This window comes from Staurois parvus, unplaced genomic scaffold, assembly GCF_062004578.1.
Source record: "Staurois parvus isolate SC_StPar_1 unplaced genomic scaffold, SC_StPar_1.0 ptg001252l, whole genome shotgun sequence".
Taxonomy (NCBI): Eukaryota; Metazoa; Chordata; class Amphibia; order Anura; family Ranidae; genus Staurois; species Staurois parvus.
This window is the reverse complement of record NW_028319048.1, coordinates 1,417,669-1,443,211: the sequence shown is the minus strand read 5'-3', so window position 1 is coordinate 1,443,211 and position 25,543 is coordinate 1,417,669. Positions and strand designations below refer to the sequence as shown.

Sequence of the window (25,543 nt, the reverse complement as noted above, 5' to 3'; positions counted from 1 at the left end):
GAGCCAATAAATGACATATTTACTGGCCGCTCCTCCCCCTCGGTGTACCAACAGCGGCTGACAGGAGAAGGAAGTGCTGCGGGTGGTGGTGGGGGGGCACACAGGGGGAACTTGATATGAGTAGGACTGGGAGGGGCATTGGTGCTGCTGACTGGGACAATTACAGGAATGATGCCCTGTGTGTCTTCTTTCCCTCCAGCAGCTGAAAGTAAGAGTATCTAAAAAAACAAAAACAAAAGGATAAAGTAACATGTGCATAACAAGTGTCATTGGAAGCTTGAACACCATTACTTCATATGTCAAGAAAGAATGTGCGTGTATATATTTCATACATGTAACAACTGTCTCTTGAAAAATCTACTTATTGGTCACGTGAAAAATATCAGAGCATAAAGTCCCCAAAAAATTCAATGATGTATCATAACATCTTCACCGACTTTACATCTTCACACCGTGAACACATACAGTATGACGGCTATGCACAGATGTGTGTACCTTCATCTCATCAGTTGGGCCTCATTATAATTTGCAGGTCAAACAATGATTTTGATATGACTCAGCTTACTCCCCAGCTCCTCCAATTAGGAATTTCAACCACCACTTCCTCCTGAATGATGAGGATTGGTGGAGCCGCCACTCGTCTTCCCGAACTTTATTGAGTGAGTAAAAAGTGCATATAACATGGCTAATGCACATTGTACCCGCTCAATAAAATGTATTATTCGGGAAGACGAGTGCCGGGTATACCAATCCTCATCATTCCATATAAGTGACAGTGTATTCAACAAATTCTCCAAAAAGCAATAATCCTACAATCACCTTAATCCCCAAATTTTTACAAAAGTATATAAATCCACTACAAATATAAAGTCCACTACAATTCTTTTTCAAGTCCACTAAAATATCCAATCAATTCTTCCAACGATATTCATAAAATGTCCACCTCAAAAAAAGGAAAATTCACATAGTGCATTATCTTCCACAAAAATATATACAGTCATGGCCGAAATTGTTGGCACCCTTGATATTTTTCCTGAAAATCAAGTATTTCACACAAAAAAGGTATTGCATTAACACATGTTTTGCTATACACATGTTTATTCCCTTTGTATGTATTGGAACAAATATAAAACAGAGGCAGAAAAGCAAATATGACATAATGTCACACAAAACCCCAAAAATGGGCTGGACAAAAGTATTGGCACCCTTAACTTAATATTTGGTTGCACACCCTTTGGAAAACATAACTGAAATCAGTCGCTTCCTATAACCATCAATAAGCTTCTGACACCTCTCACCCGGAATTTTGGACCACTCTTCCTTTGCAAACAGCTCCAGGTCTCTCTTATTGGAAGGACACCTTTTCCCAACAGCAATTTTAAGATCTCTCCACAGGTGTTCAATGGGATTTAGATCTGGGCTCATTGCTGGCCACTTCAGAACTCTCCAGCGCTTCTTTGCCATCCATTTCTGAGTGCTTTTTGACGTATGTTTGGGGTCATTGTCCTGCTGGAAGACCCAGGATCTTGGACGCAAACCCAGCTTTCTGACACTGGGCCCTACAGTGCGACCCAAAATCCTTTGGTAATCCTCAGATTTCATGATGCCTTGCACACAGTCAAGGCACCCAGTGCCAGAGGCAGCAAAACAACCCCAAAACATCATTGAACCTCCACCATATTTTACCGTAGGTACTGTGTTTTGTTCTTTGTAGGCCTCATTCCGTTTTCGGTAAACAGTAGAATGATGTGCTTTACCGAAAAGCTCTATCTTGGTCTCATCTGTCCACAAGACGTTTTCCCAGAAGGCTTTTGGCTTACTCAAGTACATTTTGGCAAACTGTAGTCTTGCTTTTTTATGTCTCTGTGTCAGCAGTGGGGTCCTCCTGGGTCTCCTGCCATAGCGTTTCATTTCATTTAAATGTCGACGGATAGTTCGCGCTGACACTGATGCTCCCTGAGCCTGCAGGACAGCTTGAATGTCTTTGGAACATGTTTGGGGCTGCTTATCCACCATCCGGACTATTCTGCGTTGCAATCTTTCATCAATTTTCCTCATCCGTCCACGACCAGGGAGATTAGCTACAGTGCCATGGGTTGCAAACTTCTTGATAATGTTGCGCACTGTGGACAAAGGCAAATCTAGTTCTCTGGAGATGGACTTGTAACCTTGAGATTGTTGATATTTTGCCACAATTTTGGTTCTCAGGTCCTCAGACAGTTCTCGTCTCCTCTTTCTGTTGTCCATGCTTAGTGTGGCACAGACAGACACACAATGCAAAGGTTAAGTGAACGTCTCTCCTTTTTATCTGCTTTCAGGTGTGATTTCTATATTGCCCACACCTGTTACTTGCCCCAGGTGAGTTTACAGGAGCATCACATGCTTGTAACATTCTTATTTATCCGCAGTTGTGAAAGGGTGCCAATACTTTTGTCCAGTCCATTTTTGGAGGTTTGTGTGACATTATGTCGAATTTGCTTTCTTTCCTCCCTTTTTTTGTTTTGTCCCAATACACACAAAGGGAATAAACATGTGTATAGCAAAACATGTGTTAATGCAATACGTTTCGTGAGAAATACATGATTTCCTGGAGAAATATCAAGGGTGCCAACAATTTCGGCCATGACTGTATATATAAAAAAAACTTTCATATACTTCCTACAGTGAATATAGGTGAAAACAGTGAAAAACGTGAACCAAACGTGATCAGTGAAAAACAAATCAGTGTATATAACACTCTTTTAGTGCCACATCAAAAACTCAGATTCAAAAAGTGTACACTTCTATTTGCAGTAAGGGTACCCTTACCAACCATCCCCATATAGTAAGCTTTATAATAATCCAGGACCTCCACAGGCTAGACCTCTTAGGGATCTTTTCCTCTGCTGTATCCTGTAGCCACCACACTCTCTGGACTCCTCAGACACTCTGCTCACAGTGTCTCCAAAAAAACATATAGGACATAGTGTAATACCGCCAATATAGTTTACAACATGAACTTTATTAAAAACTGCTCACATTGTCAAAGCCTTTAAAATCGCATTTGGGAATAAAGGAATCTCACGGTCATCCAGGGAAAACGTCCAGGTGCACCTGCACGATCTCTCCCTAATCCAAAATGGCCGCCAGGTAACTTCCGGTTCCGGGAAAACGTCTTGACGTCACTCCATCTTGACGCGTTTCGTCATCGACTTAGTCATAAGGGGTGTTGTGGGGTAATTATAGTACTAAGGAGGTGGTTAATTTATGACAATCCTCATCATTCACTTGCATCTGTGCTGGGAAGACACACAGAGCCAGAGCCCCAACATTTTACCTCCATGGGGGATTATCTCTAGGCATAGCACCTACTTGTTCACCATTTCCTCCTATACAGATCTTCTTTCATTGGGCACTCAGGGAACTCGAGGAGAGCGAAACTGCATAGTGTAAAATCGTAGATTTTATTACAATAAAAAAAATTGAATCCACTCACAGGATGGCACTTTAAGAGAGCTTTGACATAGTATCACAGCAATAATATCAAGGCAGTGAATCCAAGATGGCACAGAGGCACTCCACCCAATGTGATGACATCATGAAGATCTGATCACATGACACGTTGCATACATATTGGATTCTCACAAAGGTAGGTTCTCCAGAAGGTAGAAGATGGTTACGGTGCCAGACATTCAGTGGACCTGTTTTTCCCTCTGTGCAGATCTGGCACACTAACAAACCAGTGATGTAGACGAAGAACAGTTGGGATTTCCACCAGTCAGGTACCTTATGCTTTCTAGGGGCACACACATTTCTTAGCAGCACTTGATCATCCAGCTGTAATTGTTGGACTCTCACTCCCCAGCAGGGGCGGACTGACAACTCATGGGGCCCCCGGGCAATAGGGGATCATGGGGCCCCTGTGTCCTTGCCCAAACTCAAAAAAGCCTATGAAAAAGGTACCAGGGGCATCTCATGGGGCCCCCTACTGATCCCGGGCCCTCGGGAAGTGCCTGAGTTTCCAAATGGTCAGTCCGCCCCTGCTCCTTAGTCAAAGTTTGTTTTGACTCACTGACCTCATGTCAGATTCAACTTGAGCCTGCTCATAAGCTATTTTTAAATTATTTTTGCATTGATCCACATACCCTCTGTGGGATGCAACCAAGGATTGATCCAGCAACATGCCAAAAGATAAGTTGACAGGCAGTCAGGATTCTCTCCCAAACATGAGCATGTATGAAGAGCAACCTGTGGCATTGTTCTCAGTGCATTATATATGTATGCACAACTGCTGAGATGTGCCTGCTCCAGTGTTGATTCTTCTCCATTGTAAGAGACTCAAACATGTCTAGAAGGGTGTCGTTAAACCTCTCAGGTTGTGGACCGCATTGTGGATGATAGGAGGTTGTTTTGAATTTCTGAATGCTCAATAGATTGAGCGGTATTGTGCTGAGTCAGCTCTTAATTTTTTTTCCCTGCTCAGAATGGATGCATTGGGGCAATCTATAGAGAACACGCACCAACTCCATGGGTTCCTGACTTTGGAGATGGCCCATTGAGGTGGCTCTGATAAGTAAAGTCTTTCTTTGTATGCAGCATATTCAGGAGTGACAGTAACTCAACTTAAGTCCACATACAAGGCCAGTAGAACTGGTTTCCCATTAACTTGAAAGCCTTCTCCAGTCCTAACTGAGCATGCAAGACATCTAGTACAGTTTCTCTATGCTTATCTGGTAGGAACAACTGTCACCTGTGTTGAGGATTGTCAAAGGGGCCACCCTCTCACATACAGTAGCATACAGGAGAGTTCACTGTCAAGAACTTTCCACTCTTCTGGGCTTTTAGAGTTAAGCTGCATAAATCGTCTTCCTCTTGATCCTTTCTTAAGTCTTTCTTCAATAGAGTAAACAGATCTCCAGATCTCACTTGAGTGAGGTCACAGTAGAGTTTGGGAATGACTGCAGCGATGATTCTAATGGCATTGGCTCTGGTAGCTCCCTTGACACCATTTTCAACCCCTTGGCACAAGGTCTAGACCCCTCCTGACTTCAACTGATATCACGCTTTTGGAGGAGTCTTAAGGTCAGAAGGTCTCCTTATTCCATGTTCACTGTTGGCAGCACAGCCGGTCAGTGTCTGCAGTATCCTTCCCCTTGGTCAGACAGAGAGCTCCACCAGGAACCATAACCAAGGGTGCCCCTAGGCAGGTGCTGGGGGTGCGCGCCGCACTGGGTGACACCTACCGCATGGGGTGACTCCGGACCCGCTCCACGAAAACATAAGTTGTAAAGCAAGCCGACAATCCCCACAGGATTGATCGGATCTGCAGATTGAGCATAATGGATGGAAGTCCAATCCATTATGCTCCCCAATCCGCAGATCCGATCCATCCTGCTGGGATCGTCGGCTTGCTTTACAACTTACCTTTTTGTGGAGCTGGTCCGGTGTCACCCTGTATAGGTTGCATGCCAACGATCCCTGTAGAATGGATCGGATCTGCGGATTGGGCAGCATAATGGATCAGACTCCGATCCATTATGTTCAATCCACAGATCTGATCCATTCTGCGGGGATCGTCGGAGGGGGTGTCACCAAGTGTTATCGCACCGGGTGACACCAACCCTAGGGATGCCCCTGACCGTAACTCTTGCTGATGTCCCAGAATGTCTGTCACTGTGCCTCTTTCTCAGGTGCAGTTTCCTCCTTCTGTGAGATGGGGAAACAGCTCTCATTGTTTGAACACTGTGTGGAAGTAAATTAATGTTTTGACTGACATTCTGCGGTTTAGCCACAAAATGTCACTGTTTTTCTAACATAGCCTCAGAGTGCATAGATATTTGTATATTCATGAAGAGGTGGGGTTTTGCACACAGAGTTGGAGAGAACAGGAAGGAGAGAGAGAAGCCATGTTTTGGAGCATGGTGAATAAGGGGCCGTGTGAGCTGAGAATCTGATGACATCCAGGTGTGAAAGCGTCCCTCAGTAACCAGAGCTGCAGCTAAGTGAAGCTGATTGTGTCCAAGACCCTGATTCTGTTCAGAGAAAGGAAGATTACTGCCAGGAATGCTGATGAGAGCAGAGGAATTAAGCAGCATATACTACAATACCGCATGCTTGTTGGAGAGACATTTATTCTGTTCAGAGTCACCAGCGGATACAAAGCAGACCCGGGTCGGTAAGATCATGCACGCACATCATTTCAGTGTTGGGGCCTAGAGACTGAGGCCAGGCCTATAGTTAGTTAGTTAGTTAGGGTCTCTGTTTGTGTCAGGCCACAAGTTTTGTTACTGATTATTGGAAGGACTCCACAACTTAAAGTGACATTTCACATTGGAGAGCTGATAAAATTCCACAAACTCACCCCAGACTGGCGTTTTGCTCAGAAGGAATACTCAGGCACGTGCTACAGGACCAGTTATGGGAGGGGGAATACTGTAGATTTGTGTAAGATTGTAAGCTGTTGTGCTGCACCGCAGGCTAGCCCATACCGTACACCCATACACTGATTCCTGCTCTGTAGGGTAATAACAGGTAAGGTGTGGCAGCTTAGTTGTGCCCCCCAGTAGGTAAATTACTACACTTTCTACCTTCATCCATCAGAAGGTGCCGTGCTGTGCAGCACAAGGGTCTCAGCCTTTGGGCTGGGTGTATGTAAATTTATTGTATGTTCCCAGCGTTTGTGGTTTTGTTTATTTGCCACATCTAAGTAAAATTCTGTTGTGGCAAAAGCTGGTGTTGGGGTTGCTTTCCTCGTTCGTGACTTCACTGTATCCTGGGGAGCCCACCCCGGTACACGGCTTACACTTCCAGCCAACTAAGCAACTCAGTTTGTCAGAACTACACCTCCCACAATCAGCTTGTTGCACTTTTCTCTTGGCAGGCTTAACATTGGCTGCTCAGCTACACAACAACAATCTCTTCCCACAGCTGTACCTGTGGAAGGTGAATAGTCTTTGTCACTGATCAGACACAGAGGGGGAGGAGTTACTAAAACTGGAGAGTGCAAAATCTGGTGCAGCTCTGCATAGAAACCAACAGCGGAGGTTAGAAGCTGATTGACTACCATGAACAGCTGCACCAGATTCTAACTGCTCGAGGTTTAGTAAATCTCCCCCAAAGTCTTCTCTTGGCAGCTCTGCAATCTGGGGCTACATATATGAAAATTAATTTATTTTTGTTTTTTTATGGAATTAGTTCATACGCTGTACCAGGGGCGGACTGACAACTCATGGGGCCCCGGGGCAGTAGGGGATCATGGGGCCCCTGTGTCCTTGCCACACTCAAATCACACCCAAAAAAGCCTATGAAAGATACCAGGGACATCTCATGGCGCCCCCTACTGACCCCGGGCCCTCGGGCAGTGCCCGAGTTCCCCAATGGTCAGTCCGTCCCTGCGCTGTACTGCTTATCGTTCAAACCATTTACAACAATTTACTGAACAAAGCCAGAAGTGGTTGCTTTAGGATTACACAAGGAAATAAGACAGAAAACTGATAAGCTCCTCTTGAGTCTAACAAGGGTCAAAGAGCAAAAACATTCCAAGATACAGTAAGTGTTAATAATGGTAATAAAGAAGTCCAACAGTTCAGAAAAAACAGAAACAAAGACACTAACTAAAGCAGCTCATAGTTTAGGGAACTTTCCTAAGAGTGGAGGACTTAACCATGAGGAGCCATGGATATCCAAACGCAGACAGAGATCATTAGGAACTTTCGATTAGCAGACTCTGAGAAGGTCAAGCATGGTTATAAAAGAATCCTCATTCAGCTTTTTGGCTTTTCTGGCCATGGAAAGTCATCCTTCATCAACACCTGTAAGTACGTCCTGGATGGTGGGGACTATGTGAATCATGACGGGGCAGACAGCTTTGACTCAGGACAGAGCACTTACCGGCTCACAGAAGACATTTATGTAGTGGATAATCGGGGATGTGGTGCTATGAACAGCTACGAGACTGAACAGATCTACGCTCAGCTCGGTGAGTGACATACATTCTGCTAATGAGGAGGTAGTGAGTCTACAATCTACAATACCAATTATAACTTTGTGATACCCCAGAACCACCTGAATTACTGGGAAAATGATATGAACCACGAAGAAAAAATAATTTCTGTGACTGTATAAGGTCCAAAGTTGAAGGATCGAGAGAAAGAAAATGTGTGACTGAAATGATGCGCTTGTTCTTCTGTATTTTTATGCCTTCAGTTCACATTCAGATTTTCTGATTCAAACTTCATTGGCTAATTTTATGTAAGATTTTCATCTTTGCAGGAAGAGCTTCTGGGGTAAGAAAAATAAAGAGAGAGAATGAAATAATTAGACATTTTATTTTAGGTTGGTTCGCTGCACCCAGTGTAGGATACAGAAAAACATATGGGGATAGGAGGGATTTCTAACTATGAGAGGGATACTTTTTATGGTGCAGATGGAAGGGCAGAGACACAAACTGCTACAGGAAAATTGCCCCATTCCGTGAATGGCAGAAAAAATGACTGCATGGAAATCTCACTATTGTGAGAGTTGTGGAGACACAAACAATGTAAGAGAAATCTAAAATATAAAGGTAACCTGCTCTAGAGAGAAACAGATCTGTGCATATATATATTCACTGGCCACTTTATTAGGTCCTCCTTGCTAGTGCCATGAAAATCCCCCCCCCTCCCCACCATGACACCACCACCACCAGCATGAATCACTGATACAAGGCAGGATGGATCCCCCACACCATGACACTACCACCAGCCTGAACCACTGATACAAGGCAGGATGGATCCCTCACACCATGACACCACCACCACCATCCTGAACAACTGATACAAGGGAGGATGGAACCCTCACACCATGACACCACCACCACCAGCCTGAACCATTGATACAAGGCAGGATGGATCCCTCACACCATGACACCACCACCACCAGCCTGAACCATTGATACAAGGCAGGATGGATCCCCACACCATGACACCACCACCACCAGCCTGAACCATTGATACAAGGCAGGATGGATCCCCCACCACCATGACACCACCACCTCCAGCCTGAACCATTGATACAAGGCAGGATGGATACCCCACACCATGACACCACCACCACCACCAGCCAGAACCATTGATACAAGGCATGATGGATCCCCCACACCATGATACCACCACCACCAGCCAGAACCATTGATACAAGGTAGGATGGATCCCCCACACCATGACACCAACACCACTAGCCAGAACCATTGATACAAGGCATGATGGATCCACCACACCATGTCACCACCACCACCAGCCTGGACCACTAATACAAGGCAGGATGGATCCCCCCACCATGACACCACCACCAGCCTGAACCATTGATACAAGGCAGAATGGATCCCCCACACCATGACACCACCACCACCAGCCTGAACCATTGATATAAGGCAGGATGGATCCCTCACACCATGACACCACCACCACCAGCCTGAACCATTGATAAAAGGCATAATGGATCCATGCTTTCATGTTGTTTACACCAAATTCTGACCCTACCATCTGAATGTTGTAGCAACCAGTCTGGCAGTTCTCCTCTGATACCAATAAGGCATTTTCCTCCACACAACTGCCATTCACTGGATATTTTATCTTTTTCAGACCATTCTCTGTAAACCCTAGAGATGGTTGTGCATGAAAATCCCAGTAAATCAGCAGTACATTCAGACCAGCCCATCTGGCACCAACAACCATGCCACATGGTCATTTAAATCCCCTTTCCTCCCCATTCTGATGCTCAGTTTTAACTTCAGCAAGTCGTCTTCACCACGTCTAGATGCCTAAACGCATTGAGTTGCTGCCATGTGATTGGCTGATTAGCAATTTGTATTACCAAGCAATTGAACAGGTGGACCTAATAAAGTGGCCGGTGAGTGTAAGTGCAAGAATAAATATTTAAAAATGTATGATGTAAGTTTAAAGCCAATTTATTAATAAAATTGATAGGTATTCACAAGCAAAACAATATCAATACCAGTTCTCGGAAGGATTTGCTGACATGACCGCTGGGCTCTGCCCTACGTACGTTTTGTCCAACAGGACACCTTCCATGGCCAACAGAGTCTTTAACTGTCCTTCATTATGGGATCTCCTTGCTTCTATCTGACTATGTGTTCATTTTGCTGAGGCAAGTTTATGTGAGGTGATCCAGTGGCTGTGTGGGGTATGCCGTTCTGAAGTGTGACAGGCTTGAGGCACATCCAACTGTGGGAGAGGGAGCTGGAGCCATCCATCCATTCATCCATCCATCCATCCATTCATCCATCAAGGCAGGCGCCATCATTCTAAAGCTCTGTTAGACCTCTTGAGATGTGGAGTCTACATGTTTGGTAAGTTGCTTTATTTAAGGTGGCTGGTGCAAATTTGGCGTGAAGAGATTGTTTTCACGGTGGACTATCTGAGTGTGAGTCTGGATTTTTTTACTGGACTCTAATTTGATAATACTATGATTTCTGAACTCTTTATGAATTTATTTCAGAGAAACCTCGCCATTTTCTGTTTTCAATCTCACAATCTCTTTCTGTTTTCTAGCCAATTTGCTGCCCTTGAATCGGGAAGTAGAATGGAGCAGAGGTTTCCGGCTTATAGATAGAATTGTGGATGCAGAAACAGAAATCCAGAAATCTGACTTCATCTTTCCCATGTTCCTCTACAGGTAAAGATACAACCCACGTGGAAGTAAAATATATTTGAAATATATTTTAAAAAATATGCTTCCCAAATATATTGACAAATATTTGAAATACTACAATTTTGGCCGTATTCAATATATTTCAAAATACATTTCAATATATATATACAGTATATAGTGCGTGTTAAAATGCGTTTTTATATATTACAAAATACATGAAAAATATTTTTTAAAATATATATTTTTACATGTATTCTTTAGATTTTTTTTTTACAAATAAAAAAGTCATTTTAACATATATTATTCCATATATTTTTAAAAGCATTCCAAAAATGTAGATTACATTTGTTTTTAAAGACGTCCAGTATATTTGAAAATGTATTTTTAAAAATATTTTTCATATATTTTGGAATAAAAACGTATTTCAACATACTGTATATATATATATATATATATATTTATTGAAATATATTTTGAAATATATTGAATATGGGTAAAATTGTGGCATTTCAAATATATGTCAATAAATATATATATATATATATATATATATATATATATATATATATATATACAGTATGTTGAAATACGTTTTTATTCCAAAATATATGAAAAGTATTTTTAAAAATACATTTTCAAATATACTGGACGTCTTTAAAAACAAATGTAATCTACATTTTTGGAATGCTTTTAAAAATATATGGAATAATATATGTTAAAATGACTTTTTTATTTGTAAAAAAAAAAATCTAAAGAATACATTTAAAAATATATATTTTAAAAAATATTTTTCATGTATTTTGTAATATATAAAAACGCATTTTAACACGCAGTATATACTGTATATATATATTGAAATGTATTTTGAAATATATTGAATACGGCCAAAATTGTAGTATTTCAAATATTTGTCAATATATTTGGGAAGCATATTTTTAAAATATATTTCAAATATATTTTTCTTCCATGTGGGAATTTTTGTACAATGTTTCATTTCAATCCCTCTGTGCATTAAGGAAGGCGTAACCCCTAACTTAATGACATTTAACTTGCTCTGTGCACCATAAACATTTTTTATTTAAGAAAATCCTGTTTATCACTTTTTAATCACTTTTACATAGATGGCCACCGTTCTGGATTTGCTGGGACAGGACCACATCTTGGTCCCCTGTCCCAATTATGCTGCGTCCCAGATCATGTAACAACATCAGAATTATTTGGGTTATCGTACTTGCATGGTAATTACAAAAAGCATTAATTATGGGGATCAAGGCCACAAGTGGGTGGTCTCTGTATATTTGGAGGTGGGTTTCTGGGAAAGACCAGTCAGTTAAGTGAGTGTGATGAATGCTCCATCCCTGCATATTTAAAGGCAGAGTCTGGGTGGGACCAACCCATAAAGTGGGCATGATGTGGGTGTGGCCATTGGGAAAATGAGTGCACAAAACCGGGATTGTTAGTTGGGACCATAACATTGGCAAGTATGTAAGGGCCTACCATTGTGCACAACCAATGGGATCTATACGATGACATTGCCTGGTCCTTGATAATCCAGTGATGAGATTTCTTTGACAATTACAAACACTTTCAGCAATTTTTCAAGGATAGGAGAGTTGTCCAGTGTGGACATCTGGCATGACACCTCGTACAACGTGGAGTGATCATCATCTGTTCTGATATTGTTCAATGCGTCCCAAAACTGTAATGCCGTACTGGGGATCTAATGTACCAAACCAATCCGAAACTTCCCACCAATATTCATCAGGGGTTACCTGAATAGCTGTTCTTCTTAGGTTGGCTCTCTAGATTTTGCCTTTTTAAAATCCATCTTGATAAATTATTTGGCCTGCCAGTTCATATGATTGGGGGAATTCCCCTTCACTTCTTGACCCAGGAAAGTGAGGGAAACTCCCTTCTTAGATAAGTGTCTCCCGAACAGGTGGACCTATTAGAAGAATTTCCCTCACTCTGCGGACAACTCTAGAATTCCCCTCACCTCTTGTTCTGAAGATAACTCTGGAATTTCCCCCACTTTCCATCTCAGTGACTCTGGTAACCAGTACAAATAATGAGATGAATCTTCCCAATGAGCACACAAACAACAATACAGAAATTACAGAAGGTCTAATCCTTCCCTTCACCCTGCATTCACTATATCCACTCTCCCCGGACCCCGCATTAACTATATCCGCTCTCCACGGACCCAGCATTCACTATATCCGCTCTCCCCGGACCCCGCATTCACTATATCCGGTCTCCCTGGACCCCGCATTCACTATATCCGCTCTCCCCGGACCCCGCATTCACTATATCCGCTCTCTCCGAACCCCGCATTCACTATATCTCCTCTCCCCGGACCCCGCATTCACTATATCTGCACTCCCCGGACCCCCTCATTCACTATATCCGCTCTCTCCGGACCCCGCATTCACTATATCCGCTCTCCCTGGATCCTGCATTCACTATATCCGCTCTCCCCGGACCCCGCATTCACTATATCCGCTCTCCTCGGACCCTGCATTCACTAGATCCACTCTCCCCGGACCCTGCATTCACTATATCCGCTCTCCCCGGACCCCGCATTCACTATATCCTCTCTCCCCAGACCCCGCATTCAATATATCCGCTCTCCCCAGACCCCGAATTCACTATATCCTCTCTCCCCGGACCCTGCATTCACTATATCCGCTCTCCCCGGACCCCGCATTCACTATATCCACTCTGCCCGGACCCCGCATTTGCTATATCCACTCTCCCCGGACCCCACATTCACTACATCCGCTCTCCCCGGACCTGCATTCACTATAACCGCTCTCCCCGGACCCCGCATTCACTATATCCGCCCTCCCTGGACCCCGCATTCACTATATCTGCTCTCCCCAGACCCCGCATTCACTATATCCGCTCTCCCCGGACCCCGCATTCACTATATCTGCTCTCCCCGGACCCCGCATTCACTATATCCGCTCTCCCCGGACCCCGCATTCACTATATCCGCTCTCCCCGGACCCCGCACTCACTATATCAGCTCTCCCCGGACCCTGCATTCACTATATCCGCTCTCCCCGGACCCCGCATTCACTATATCCGCTTTCCCCGGACCCCGCATTCACTATATCCGCTCTCCCCGGACCCTGCATTCACTATATCCGCTGTTCCCGGACCCCGCATTCACTATATACGCTCTCCCCGGACCCCGCATTCACTATATCCGATCTCCCCGGACCCCGCATTCACTATATCCGCTCTCCCCGGACCCCGCATTCACTATATCCGCTCTCCCCGGACCCCGCATTCACTATATCCGCTCTCCCCGGACCCCGCATTCACTATATCTTCTCTCCCAGGACCCTGCATTCACTATATCTGCTCTACCACAGTACACAGAACATGGAAGTGCAATTATTTTAGTAAACATAAACTGCTAAATACCTTTTCTCATCAGCAGTATATAGCAGTCTTGTGACTTTAGCAGAGCACTGGTTAAAGCTTGTAGGAGTTTTCTTTCTGCTGTAGGAGGATGCAAAACCTCTGATCCTCTGTCTGGAAAGTGCTGATTGGCTCTGTGCTGATCACATGCAAGAAAAAAAAACTCTCTAGCAATACACACCATACTGAGCATGTGCATGTGGCTACGGGTTCAGTCTGTCTTATCAGGAGATAGGATGTGGACATTTGAACAAGAGGAGGGGCAGAGAAGACAGGATCAAACAGACTTTTTACACAATGCACAGAATTAACCCCTTAGGTTCCACAGTGAGTATAACAAGCATGCTTTACTGCATCTACAGACTGATTGTACTGTTGTGGGTTTAGTAACACTTTAAATATTTCTTCTGTAAATTGTTGTCTTTCTTTGTATTCAGCATAAAGAGAGGGATCCAGGAAGAGGATTATGAAGATTTAAAGCAATTACTGGACACAGCCAAGAGGCTGACAGGTACACATGTACATTCCCGACCCATAGGAGGAATTATTTGATGTTGTGGATCATTCTGTGGCTGATTAGGGAGATCTGTGTGAAAATATCCAACATGCAGATTTACCTTTTTATCTGATGGCAATTTCAGGAGAATAATCTTTACATCTGATTGACCATCATGTCTTCATCAATGCATTCCGATGTTTTGGTGAAGTGCAATGCTGACAGTTGCCAACACGGGTACGTTTTCCTACCCATACTTCCTATACAGAGTGTGGGACACATGAGATACATTGTCATCTGAAAACTGAAATGTTGCCATTTGCTTAATGCTCCATCCAGCGCTCCCTTGACACGTTTTGTCATTTCCTGACTTCCTCATAAGGGGTGTGTCCGTTGGAATGGCGGACGCATTTTATCTCCGTCTGCCTAATTGTCAATGAGTCCTTCTTCACCATTATAGTTAAGGGAGAATGACCATCCCACATTTGCCACGATGTTATATCAATTCCAAATATTCCAATATTCATACCTAATGCCTCATACTCACGGGTGTATGTACCAAAGGCAAACAAGGCATTTGCCTAGGGCGGCATTTTTTAGGGGGGCAGCACTGGCCCTTGGAAGAGGAGACAGAAAAAGGAACACACGCGGCATGGGAACCGGGTGGGATCCAAGAGAGGCTGAGGGCTTCTTGATGGAGTATGCAGAGCCTGACTCTCATTCCAGGGGATGTCTGGAGCTGTGAAGGTGAGTGTCTTTCTCTCTCTCATTGGAGGGTGCGTGGGCTGGTGGTAGTGGAAGACTCTCTTGGGTGTGTGTGTGGGGGGGGGTGTTGGTTGGTGTCAGGCTCTTTCTGTGGGGGGGGAGGCGTCCAATTTTTGTGTTGCCTAGGGCAGCACAAAACCTAAATACACCACTGCTCATACTATCGCTAGACCGTATGTGCACAATACTATATATATTCACTATGTGTACCTTTACTAACATACACAGAGCAATATACAATGTACTATAGTAGGTATGTACTGCTCTATTGAATGGTATAACAGAGGGAACAAGTATAACCAACAACTTCTTCATAATATTGACATCTCTAACCTATATAATACTAAAATCGATATTATTAAAAACGAATTACTAAAAATACGTTGTAGAATTATATACCGCCATCTCGTGGTGATTACAATCTTTTACGTGTATTATTATCCCACTTCGAGAAGCCTTAAAACTACCAGGGCAAAATATATAAACTACCAAATGATTACCAATATTAAAATATTACAATAATTACTAATAAATTACTAATAAAATGAGACGTTATTTATGTCCCAATATAATCACATATAATATATTTAAAAAAAAATTTAAATATTAATATAAAATTAAATATATCCTAATACAATCTAGATCTTTATTAGCTCTAATTTTCTATTTCTTTATTTATTTTATAATTTTTATTGAAAAACGACTAAAACCAATAACAGCCATTCCTATCTCTTTATTAACCCTAAAACCAGTGCTACTATGATTATATATTAGAAATTAAACAATTTAAATCCATATCTACATGTAAACCTTTTGGTCTGAGTGTCTCTAATTGGAAAATCCAAAAGGTTTCATTTTTTAAAATAACTTGAATTTTATTGCCACCTCTCCAATGTGACTCAATTTTATCTATACCACAAAATTTGAGTAGTCCAGGATCACAATTATGATACTCCCTAAAATGCCTATATAGGCAGTGGTCCTTTTTTTTTCCTTTTTTAATATTGGCCATATGCTCCCTTAATCTTTTGTAAAGGGGTCTTGTGGTTCTTCCCACATACGGAAGCCGGCATGGACACTCCAACAAATATGTCACATGTAGTGGAAAAGGTAATAAATTGTTTAATATTATATGATTTTCCCGTAGTGCAGGAAGTATTATTATTATTATACATTTATATATATATTATTTATATAGCTCCAACAATTTGCTCAGCACTTTACAATCTATAGGGAGACAATACAGCAACAATACAGTTCAATACAAGAGGGATAGGAGGGCCCTGCTCCTCGGAGCTTACAATCTAGGAGGGAGGGGCTAGTGGTAGAAAAGGTAATAACTGTGGGGGATGGACTGGTAGGAGGAGTAGAAGATTCCAGTATTAGCTGAGGGCAGTATAGGCTTCCCTGAAGAGATGGGTTTTCAGAGATCGCCTAAAAGTGAGCAGAGTAGGCGATAGTCTGATAAAATAGGGTAGAGAGTTCCAGAGGATGGGGGAAGCTCTGGAGAGGTCCTGGAGACAAGCATGGGAGGAGGAGACAAGGGAGCTAGAGAGTAGGAGGTCTTGCGAAGAGCAGAGAGTACGGTTTGGGTGATATTTAGAGACAAGATCGGTGATGTAATTTGGGGCAGAAATATAAATGGCTTTATATGTTATTGTTAATGTTTTGAATTTTATCCGTTGGGCAATGGGAAGCCAGTGGAGGGATTGGCAGAGAGGGGTGGAGGACACTGAGTGGAGGCCAGTGGAGGGATTGGCAGAGAGGGGTGGAGGACACTGAGTGGAGGCCAGTGGAGGGATTGGCAGAGAGGGGTGGAGGACACTGAATGGAGGCCAGTGGAGGGATTGGCAGAGAGGGGTGGAGGACACTGAATGGAGGCCAGTGGAGGGATTGGCAGAGAGGGGTGGAGGACACGGAGTGGAGGCCAGTGGAGGGATTGACAGAGAGGGGTGGAGGACACTGAGTGGAGGCCAGTGGAGGGATTGGCAGAAGGGGGTGGAGGACACTGAGTGGAGGCCAGTGGAGGGATTGACAGAGAGGGGTGGAGAACACTGAGTGGAGGCCAGTGGAGGGAATGACAGAGAGGGATGGCAGATACAGAACAGTTAGTAAGGTGGATGAGTCTGGCAGCGGCATTCATGATAGACTGAAGAGGGGATAGCCTGCGATGAGGTCGGCCAATGAGGAGGGAGTTACAATAGTCAAGGCGAGATATAACAAGGGAGTGAATAAGTTGCTTAGTGGTTTCCGAGGTTAGGAACGAGTGTATCTTGGAGATGTTGTGGAGGTGAAGTCTACAAGAGTTGGACAGCGATTGGATTTGGGGCTGAAAGGACAGATGGGAGTCAAGGATTACACATAGTACCCTGGCATGAGGGGAGGGACTGATGGTTGTATTATTGATCTTGATGGAGAAGTCAGAAGTCAGGGGAGGGGGCACGGGCTGGGGGAATACTAAGAACTCAGTTTTGGAAAGATTGAGTTTGAGGAAGTGAAGTGACATCCATGCCGATATGTCAATTAGTAGGTTAGTAATGTGAGAGGAGACTGAAGGGGTGAGGTGAGGGGTAGAAAGATAGATTTGTGTGTCATCAGCATAGAGATGGTACTACTCTCATACTTGCACCGGTAACTCTGCATATATTGCACTTTTTACACGGATAAAAACCTTTAAAATGAAACATCTGCATTTTTATTTTTTTGGGAGGAGAAATCACACTTTTGACTAATGAATTACGAAGATTCTTGGTTTTACGATAAATAAATGATGATTTATCTGGTATTAGAGACCCCAAGATTTTATCCTTTTTTACAATTGAACAGTATTTTTTAAAAATGGACTCTATATCCTTATAATGGCAACTAAACATAGAAATAAATGCATAATCCAGCTTTTTCTCTTTATTTTTGGATCGTGATTTTTCTTAATTTTTCCTTCCCCCAAATACCTGTGACTAAGCTTAAATCTAATTTTCCCCAATTCTTCAGGGTCATAACCATTTAGTATAAATCTTTCTTTAATAACATACGATTGCTCAATATACAGTAGTCACTAAGTCTTGAGCAATTCCTCGTGATCCTAGTGAATTGGCCCTTAGGTATACCTTGAATCCATTGGGGGTGATGGCAACAAGTTGGAATATATCCATTTCTATCAGTTTCTTTAAAATATGTTTTGGTTTATAACTTATTCTTACATGTAAAAATATTCAAATCCAAAAAATGAACTGATTCTGTATCTATATTATAGGTGAATCCCAACTCATATTGGCTCTTCTCAATATGTTATAAAATTATATCTAAATGGCCTTCCCAGATCATCATAATGTCATCAATGTACCTTCTCCAAAAATTAAAACCGGAGAGGTGATCAAATACCACTGTCAGGGATCTCCTCGATCCCCGCCACGATGGTCCCGGCGCAGGCGCAGTGCGCCGCCCTATGCAGGGACTCGGGCACTAGGTCTGGGCCGGCCGCGGTGTTCGAGTTCGCGCATGCGCAGTAGAAGCCGCGGCCGCCCGCTGGGCACCAATGGCAGCGCAGGGCGGGATATTTAAATGGCCCTGAGCTGTCATTCAGTGCCTTCTGGTCTTCCCTGTATCCTGTACCTGCGAACCTGTGAATTGTAAGTTGCTGACCCGGATTGTGCTCTGACCTTGTTGTATTCTCCTGCCCAGACCCTTGCTTTGCCTGACCTCTCTCTTGAATGTCCCCTATTGGATCTGACCTGCTGTTACTGACCTGGCGTGTGACCCGACTATTCTCTGCCCGCTGCCTTGTACCATACCGTCCTTCCTGTTACCGACCCGGCTTGTCTGACTTTGCACCTGCTCAGCCATCTATCCCTCCCAGTGGGGTCTTCTGACCTCCTCATATCAGGCTCTTCCCCGTGGGAGCCCTCGGCGTATACCACTACCACTGACGGGTTTACCCAGTAGCCACGACCTGGTCTCGGGGAGCTCCAAGTCCATCCCCACCATCAGGGGCCCTAGTGAACAAGCACCCTGGGACTTAGACTCCATGCTCTGGGAACGCCTATTTAGTGGAGTGCTAGTGGTACCGCCGGGTGGTCCCTTACAACCACGCAAAGAAAGCACCGGGTCCCAGTGATTGACAGCCCAGGCATGGGTAGGGCGTACACGCGTCGCTCGTGTGCCCCCTATACAGAACTGCAAAATCATGTATATATATGATTTTGCACTCCCGTGCCGCCCTGTAGCAGTATAGAGCGGTGTGGAAGTGATTAACAGGAGAAATACCCGTGTTAAAGTTGGAGGATTCGGCTTCTTTCAGTTGAGCAGTTTAGATTTTCTTGCTTGGAAAAATATGAAAGCGACTGTAAAGGCACAAGGCTTTTTTTTTTCACCTTCATGCACTCTATTCGAAATAATAATTAAATCAATGTGAATTACAATCAGTTCTCCAACACGCAGACAAATATTGAGAGCAAATTAAATCAATTTGATGGAGGGTCTTTGATTTGAGATCTTTATTCAAATTTATCAGTTAAAGTGATAGTAAAGTCTCTTTTTTAGGTTTTACCTAATAGCAAGCCTTCATTAGGGCATACCTGTAGGTAACGTAAATATGTCCTAAACATCCCACATGGAAGAAAAATATATTTTAAATATATCTTAAAAATATTCTTCCCAAATATATTGACATATATTTGAATACTACAATTCCAAAATGTATTTATAAAAAAATATATATATATGTATAGATATACTGAATGTTGAAATGCATTTTTATTACAAAATATATGAAAAATATTTTTAAAAATACATTTTCAAATATACTGTATGTCTTTAAAAATACATTTAATATACATTTTTGGAATGCATTTACAAATCTATGTAAAAATATATGTTAAAATGAATTTTGTATATGTTAAAAAAAATATCTAAAGAATATATTTAAAAAGTTTGTAATATATAAAAAATGCATTTCAACTTGCAATATATATATATATATATATATATATATTTTTTTTTTTAAATATAATGAATACAGCCAAAATTGTTTCAAATATATATCAATATATTTGGGAAGAATATTTTAAAAATATATTTCAAATATATTTTTCTTCCATGTGGGATGCACTGTTTAGGAGCTATCTACATTGGCAGTGCCGGTGATGCGCACTGTGCTGTCAATGGAGAGCCGTGCCGCTGCCAAGACTCCCGTGCATATGCATGGGAGTGACGTAATCGTGGCTCAGCCAGTCAAAGGCCCGTGAAGATGGAAGCCCCTTGGAGTCATTACAGCGCTGTGCTGGTGGGCTTTGTTTTCAGGTAAGTCTTTCATAATGTGCTGGGATGCCATGCACACTGTACCAGCACATTTTGCTCTTCACTTTCAGGGAGAAGATTTTATAGTTTTATTTTTTTGCGGTTTACTGCTGCTTTAAGTCACAATGGACATTGTATGATCACATTGATATGCGTGGCCACCATTCATCCACGTGTAATATCCGCATCATACATATTTCTGGAAAATGGCCAGAAGTAAGCGGGTGCTCTGACAACTCCCAGCTCTGACAACTCCCAGCTCTGACAACTCCCAGCTCTGACAACTCCCAGCTGGAGACCGGTGACATGATACATCAAAGCATATGTGGCCAGCACATCATGGATCATCAAGGCAACGTCCAAATGTTTATTAGAGTGACCACATCACAGTGCTAAAGGTGCAACATTTTTCAGGCCGCAGCTTTTTTCCAGGCATGTGATGCACAGACAGGGGCAGACTGACCATTCGAGCACTCTGGCACTGTCCGAGGGCCCAGGGTCAGTAGGAGGCCCCATGAAATGCACCTAGTACCTTTTTTATAGGCTTTTTTGGGTGTGCTTTGATTTGAACAAAGACAGAGGGGCCCCATGATCCCCTATTGCCCGGGGGCCCCATGAATTGTCAGTCCGCCCCAGCACAGACTCATTGATGTGATAACATTAATAAACATTTTGATGTCCCCTTGAAGATCTATGGTGTGCTGGTGAGGCATGCTTTCACCACCCCGAGGGAAGCTTCACACTGCCCTGCTGTGTGTTTGCTAATCCATGGTTTTCGTGCCGGTTAGCTGTATTTCCCATAGACTTCTATGAGGTTCAGCAGTTTTGGTGTAGATTCCGAAAGTACACCAACACTCTGGAATGCTATATTTTTGGTGCGCTTTGTAAAACCACACTAAAACTACGAGACATCATAGAAGTCTATGGGATGGTGCAGCTAGCCTGTGTGCAAACCACGGATTATCTGAGATATGCGCAAAGCGCAGTGGGACCACACAGGGGCGGGTGTGATGGTACCCTTAAAGGAACATCACTCACCTCATTAGGGGACATATATTTAGGTGAAGGTCAGTCACTGATTGGTCATATAGAACCACATGGGGGATGTTAGGAATACTTACTCCACATGTGTCATATTGAAAAAGTTATTATTATCTAACAAACACAAATTTCACAGACAGAAATCTACAAAAAAAAAACACATCCCAAAAATAAAAAGAAAAAGATCAAACCAAACTCAACTTTACATACCTTAACCCTTCACATTCTATTATATTCTGTCCCTCAAGGCCAAAAATAAAGAGAAAATGTCCCGTACAGCATATCACTCCAGCCTTCCCGAACCTGTACCATTATTCATGTTCCATTTATGTTCCATAGGAAACCATGTTAAATGGACTGTAGTGCGTTCCTGCAAAAATCACTAAAAAAAACCCTATAGGTGTGAACGGAACCTCAAACAGGGAAACTGACGCCATTCTGTCCAAATCTTTTGAAATGTAGTCAAAGCTTCCTTATGCTTAAACATTAACTGCAAGCTGACTGCCGATATCCATCCCCCCACTGTTGGTGGACGTGGCAAAATCCATTTGGTACAATTCATATTCTAGCAAACAAATATGTTCTACAGAGCCCCAATCTCAGATTATCCTGATTTTCCTGAACCTTTAGATACCCCAAGAGGCAATTATGTATATGGAGTACATACATCATGTGTTCCAGAGAACAGCAATCAAGTAGTCATAAAGCCTGAAGGTTTTTTACCTATTCTATGCATGAAGGATAAAACATCTTCAGTGTGCAGCTCCTCCTTATGTGCATGAGAGCGACTGCTGTCCCGGCTCCCTGCCTCCTCATTGGCCCAGAGACAGCAGTAGGAGCCATTGGCTGCTGCTACTATCAATCACAGCCAGTAAGGATTGAGCGGGGGCAGGTCCAAGTCCCGTTCTGTGTGTCATATGGACACACAGAGTATGGGGTTCGGGAGTGAGCATGCATGAGTTCCCTAATAGCAAGTGACTTGCTATGGGGGCACTTAGGGGAGGAGCTTAGAGCATTGACTGGGGACCTAAGAAGAGGAGGATCAGGGCTGCTCTGTGCAAAACCCTTGACAACAGAGCAGGAAAGTATGACACATTTGTCATTAAAAAAAAGTAAGCCTTTAGTATCACTTTAATATGTTGACCAGCATTCCTCCAATATCTTACCAAATCATGTGATCTTCATATAAGATGTATGGAATCCACCAGAGAATAGGTGAAGGAACTCCCTCCTTCCAAGTCACACCTTGTCTCCGCCTCTTAACCACCTACAAGCACCATCCTTTGGTTCCATGCCTACCTACCTACAGTACCAGCACCGCCCCTTTTAAGTATACTGAATACAGAGCCAAGTATCATTTTGTGGCGTTAAGTCATTTGTATGGAATTTTCTAATGATAACATAAAAAGCAGTAAAATAGATCCCCTGCTGCCAGCAACAAAATCACCCCCTGCAATAAAATACCCCCCAGCAACAATAGAACCCCTTTAGCAACAATAGATCTCCCAGAAGCCAGCAGAATCTACCCCTTCCCCAACAGTAGATACCCCCCAGAAACAATTGACCCTTCAGCAACAATAGACCTCTCCCTCATCAAGAGATTCCCACAACCCGACCCAGCAACAATAGATCCCCCATCATCAATAGACTCTCCAGCACACACCAGCACCCCTTGCCATTTCATACATTCAGAGCTGGAGGTGCCGGGAGTGCGTTCACCTGCGTTCCCGCTGAAAGAAAGTCCTGGAATCCACCAAGGTCTGTCCACCTCTAGTACAATTAGGACTATCCTGAAGGCCAGTTCATTTAGAAAATGGACAGTTCCTATGTGTCCTATGGACAATGGATAGGAAGTAAAGAGCTCCTCATTCACTTTATGGAAAACAAGGTAATATCAGCCACAGCAGTCATAAAGACACAACATGTAGAAGCTGCAAAGCTCCAGTAATACCTGACCGCATGTCCACTATAATGGCTTACACGGTTGTTTGTGTCTGTTGGTGTGGAAACATCAGTGACGGTGAATGTTGTGCTTGTTTACACAGGAATTTTCCCTTTCGTAGTCCTGACACATAGGACTCATGGGGGAATGTCGGAAATCAAGATGAAATTTGAGGACATGGGTGTGGAAAGGATTTCCACCCTTGAAAATTATACCCCTAAGGATCACGTCAAAACCAGAGCGAGACACGAAGACGTGCTAAAGATTTTCCATGAAATCATTCAGGAGGTTCAGTTCAAGGTGGAGCAAGTGGGAGATCCGGTGCAGGAATTTAAGGACCGCAAACAGTTTGTTCTAAAATTTATCTGCGAACAAGAGATGAAGAGCCATTGGGGCAAGTGGGTTCAGAAGACACGAGCTAAACAGGCCCGCCTGGCCCAGCGAATGGAAAGCCTTCAGTTAAGAACAGAAGACCAAAGACTAGAGGACAGAAGGTACTTTGAAGAGGAGATGAGGAGGATGCAGGAGCACTTTGACCATCTGAGGAGGAGCGATGCTCTGAAATTTGAGGAAAATGTGAAGGAGTTAGAGAGGAAACTTGAGAATACTAAAAAGAAAAATTGCATATTACAATAAATATTTTCAGGACGATGTTCATCGTAACTAAAAACTCCACGGAGTATGGACTGCAGCTAAAATGACCACATCAAGAGGGTAAAGGGGGGGAATTGTGCTTTGCTGGAATTTGTATTTGAGTCAATGTGGAAGTTGGTTCTAAAATCGTTTTATGGGCACAAATCACTTTTTAAATGGCTCTTGAGGGTGTTTTACCTTTCCTACTCTACCCTAGTCTGCTATTGGCACCAGACGTGCAGAATGAAAAAAATCATTTTGTTTTGATATGTTATTTAAACCACTTGCCTACCGCCCTATAACAGAAGTACTGCTACAGGACGGCCGCTCTGCACAAAATGATGTATATAAACGTGATTTTAGCAGTTCCGGGTAGGAGGTGTGCATAGTGCCATTGGTTGTAGCAGATGTCAATCACTGGGTCCCGGCCAATGATCACTTGGTGATTGCTGCTAAAGCTAACAGAGGACAGATCTGTATGTAAACAATGCAGATCTCTCTCCTGTCAGCAAGGACATGCTGCTTTGTATCTCTCCACACAGCATGTCTCCCTAGTAACACACACAGTTAACCCTTTGATCACCCCAAATGTTAACCCCTTCCTATCCAGTGCCATTAGTACGGTGTCAGTGCTTTTAATTAGCACTGATCACTGTACTGGTGTCACTGGTGATGTCAGTAACACCAAGTCAGTTTTCCCCAGTCTCAGAATGCAGCAGTCCCGCTATAAGTCACTGATCGCCGCCATTACTGTATAAATAGAAAAAAAAATTCCAGTACATATACCGCCATTTGTAGACTATATAACTTTCATGTAAGCCGATTAAGTTACACATATTGGGATTTTTTTTAACAAAGACAGGGAGCAGAATACATTTTGGCCTAAATTTATGATGAAATTTGATTTTTTTGCAATTTTTTTATTGGACATGTTTAATAGCAAAAAGTAAAAAATATTGTTTTATTTTTCAAAATTGTCGGGTTTTTTTGTTTATGGTGCAAAAAATTAAAAAGGCACAGGTGATCAAATACCACCGAAAGAAAGCTCTATTTGTGGAAATAAAAGGATGCAAATTTCATTTGGGTGCAGCGTTGCATGACTGCGCAATTGTCAGTTAAAGTAATGCAGTGCTGTATGTCAAAAATGGCCTGGTCGGGGGGGGGGGGGGGGGGTAAATCCTGTGGAGGGTAAGGGGTTAAGTGAGGTCTACCCACCACTGACACCAGAAGAGAAGCAGGATGCCCCATGACAACACTGTAAGAGATATCTGTGCCCCAAAAGATGGGAAAGTGGTGCCAGCAGAGACATGTGA

The 25,543-nt window shown here is 43.0% G+C and overlaps 1 protein-coding gene across 1 annotated transcript; it reads left to right on the top strand.

The window, feature by feature from the left end:
- The first annotated feature begins 7,592 nt into the window (after positions 1–7,592).
- Positions 7,593–25,153, top strand: LOC149437854 (uncharacterized). Its single transcript, XM_089660518.1, has 4 exons — positions 7,593–7,957; positions 10,530–10,653; positions 14,496–14,569; positions 23,701–25,153. The coding sequence occupies exons 1-4, from the start codon at positions 7,654–7,656 to the stop codon at positions 24,231–24,233; spliced, it is 1,035 nt and encodes a 344-aa protein (XP_089516644.1). The 5' UTR covers positions 7,593–7,653; the 3' UTR covers positions 24,234–25,153.
- The last annotated feature ends 390 nt before the right edge of the window (positions 25,154–25,543 follow it).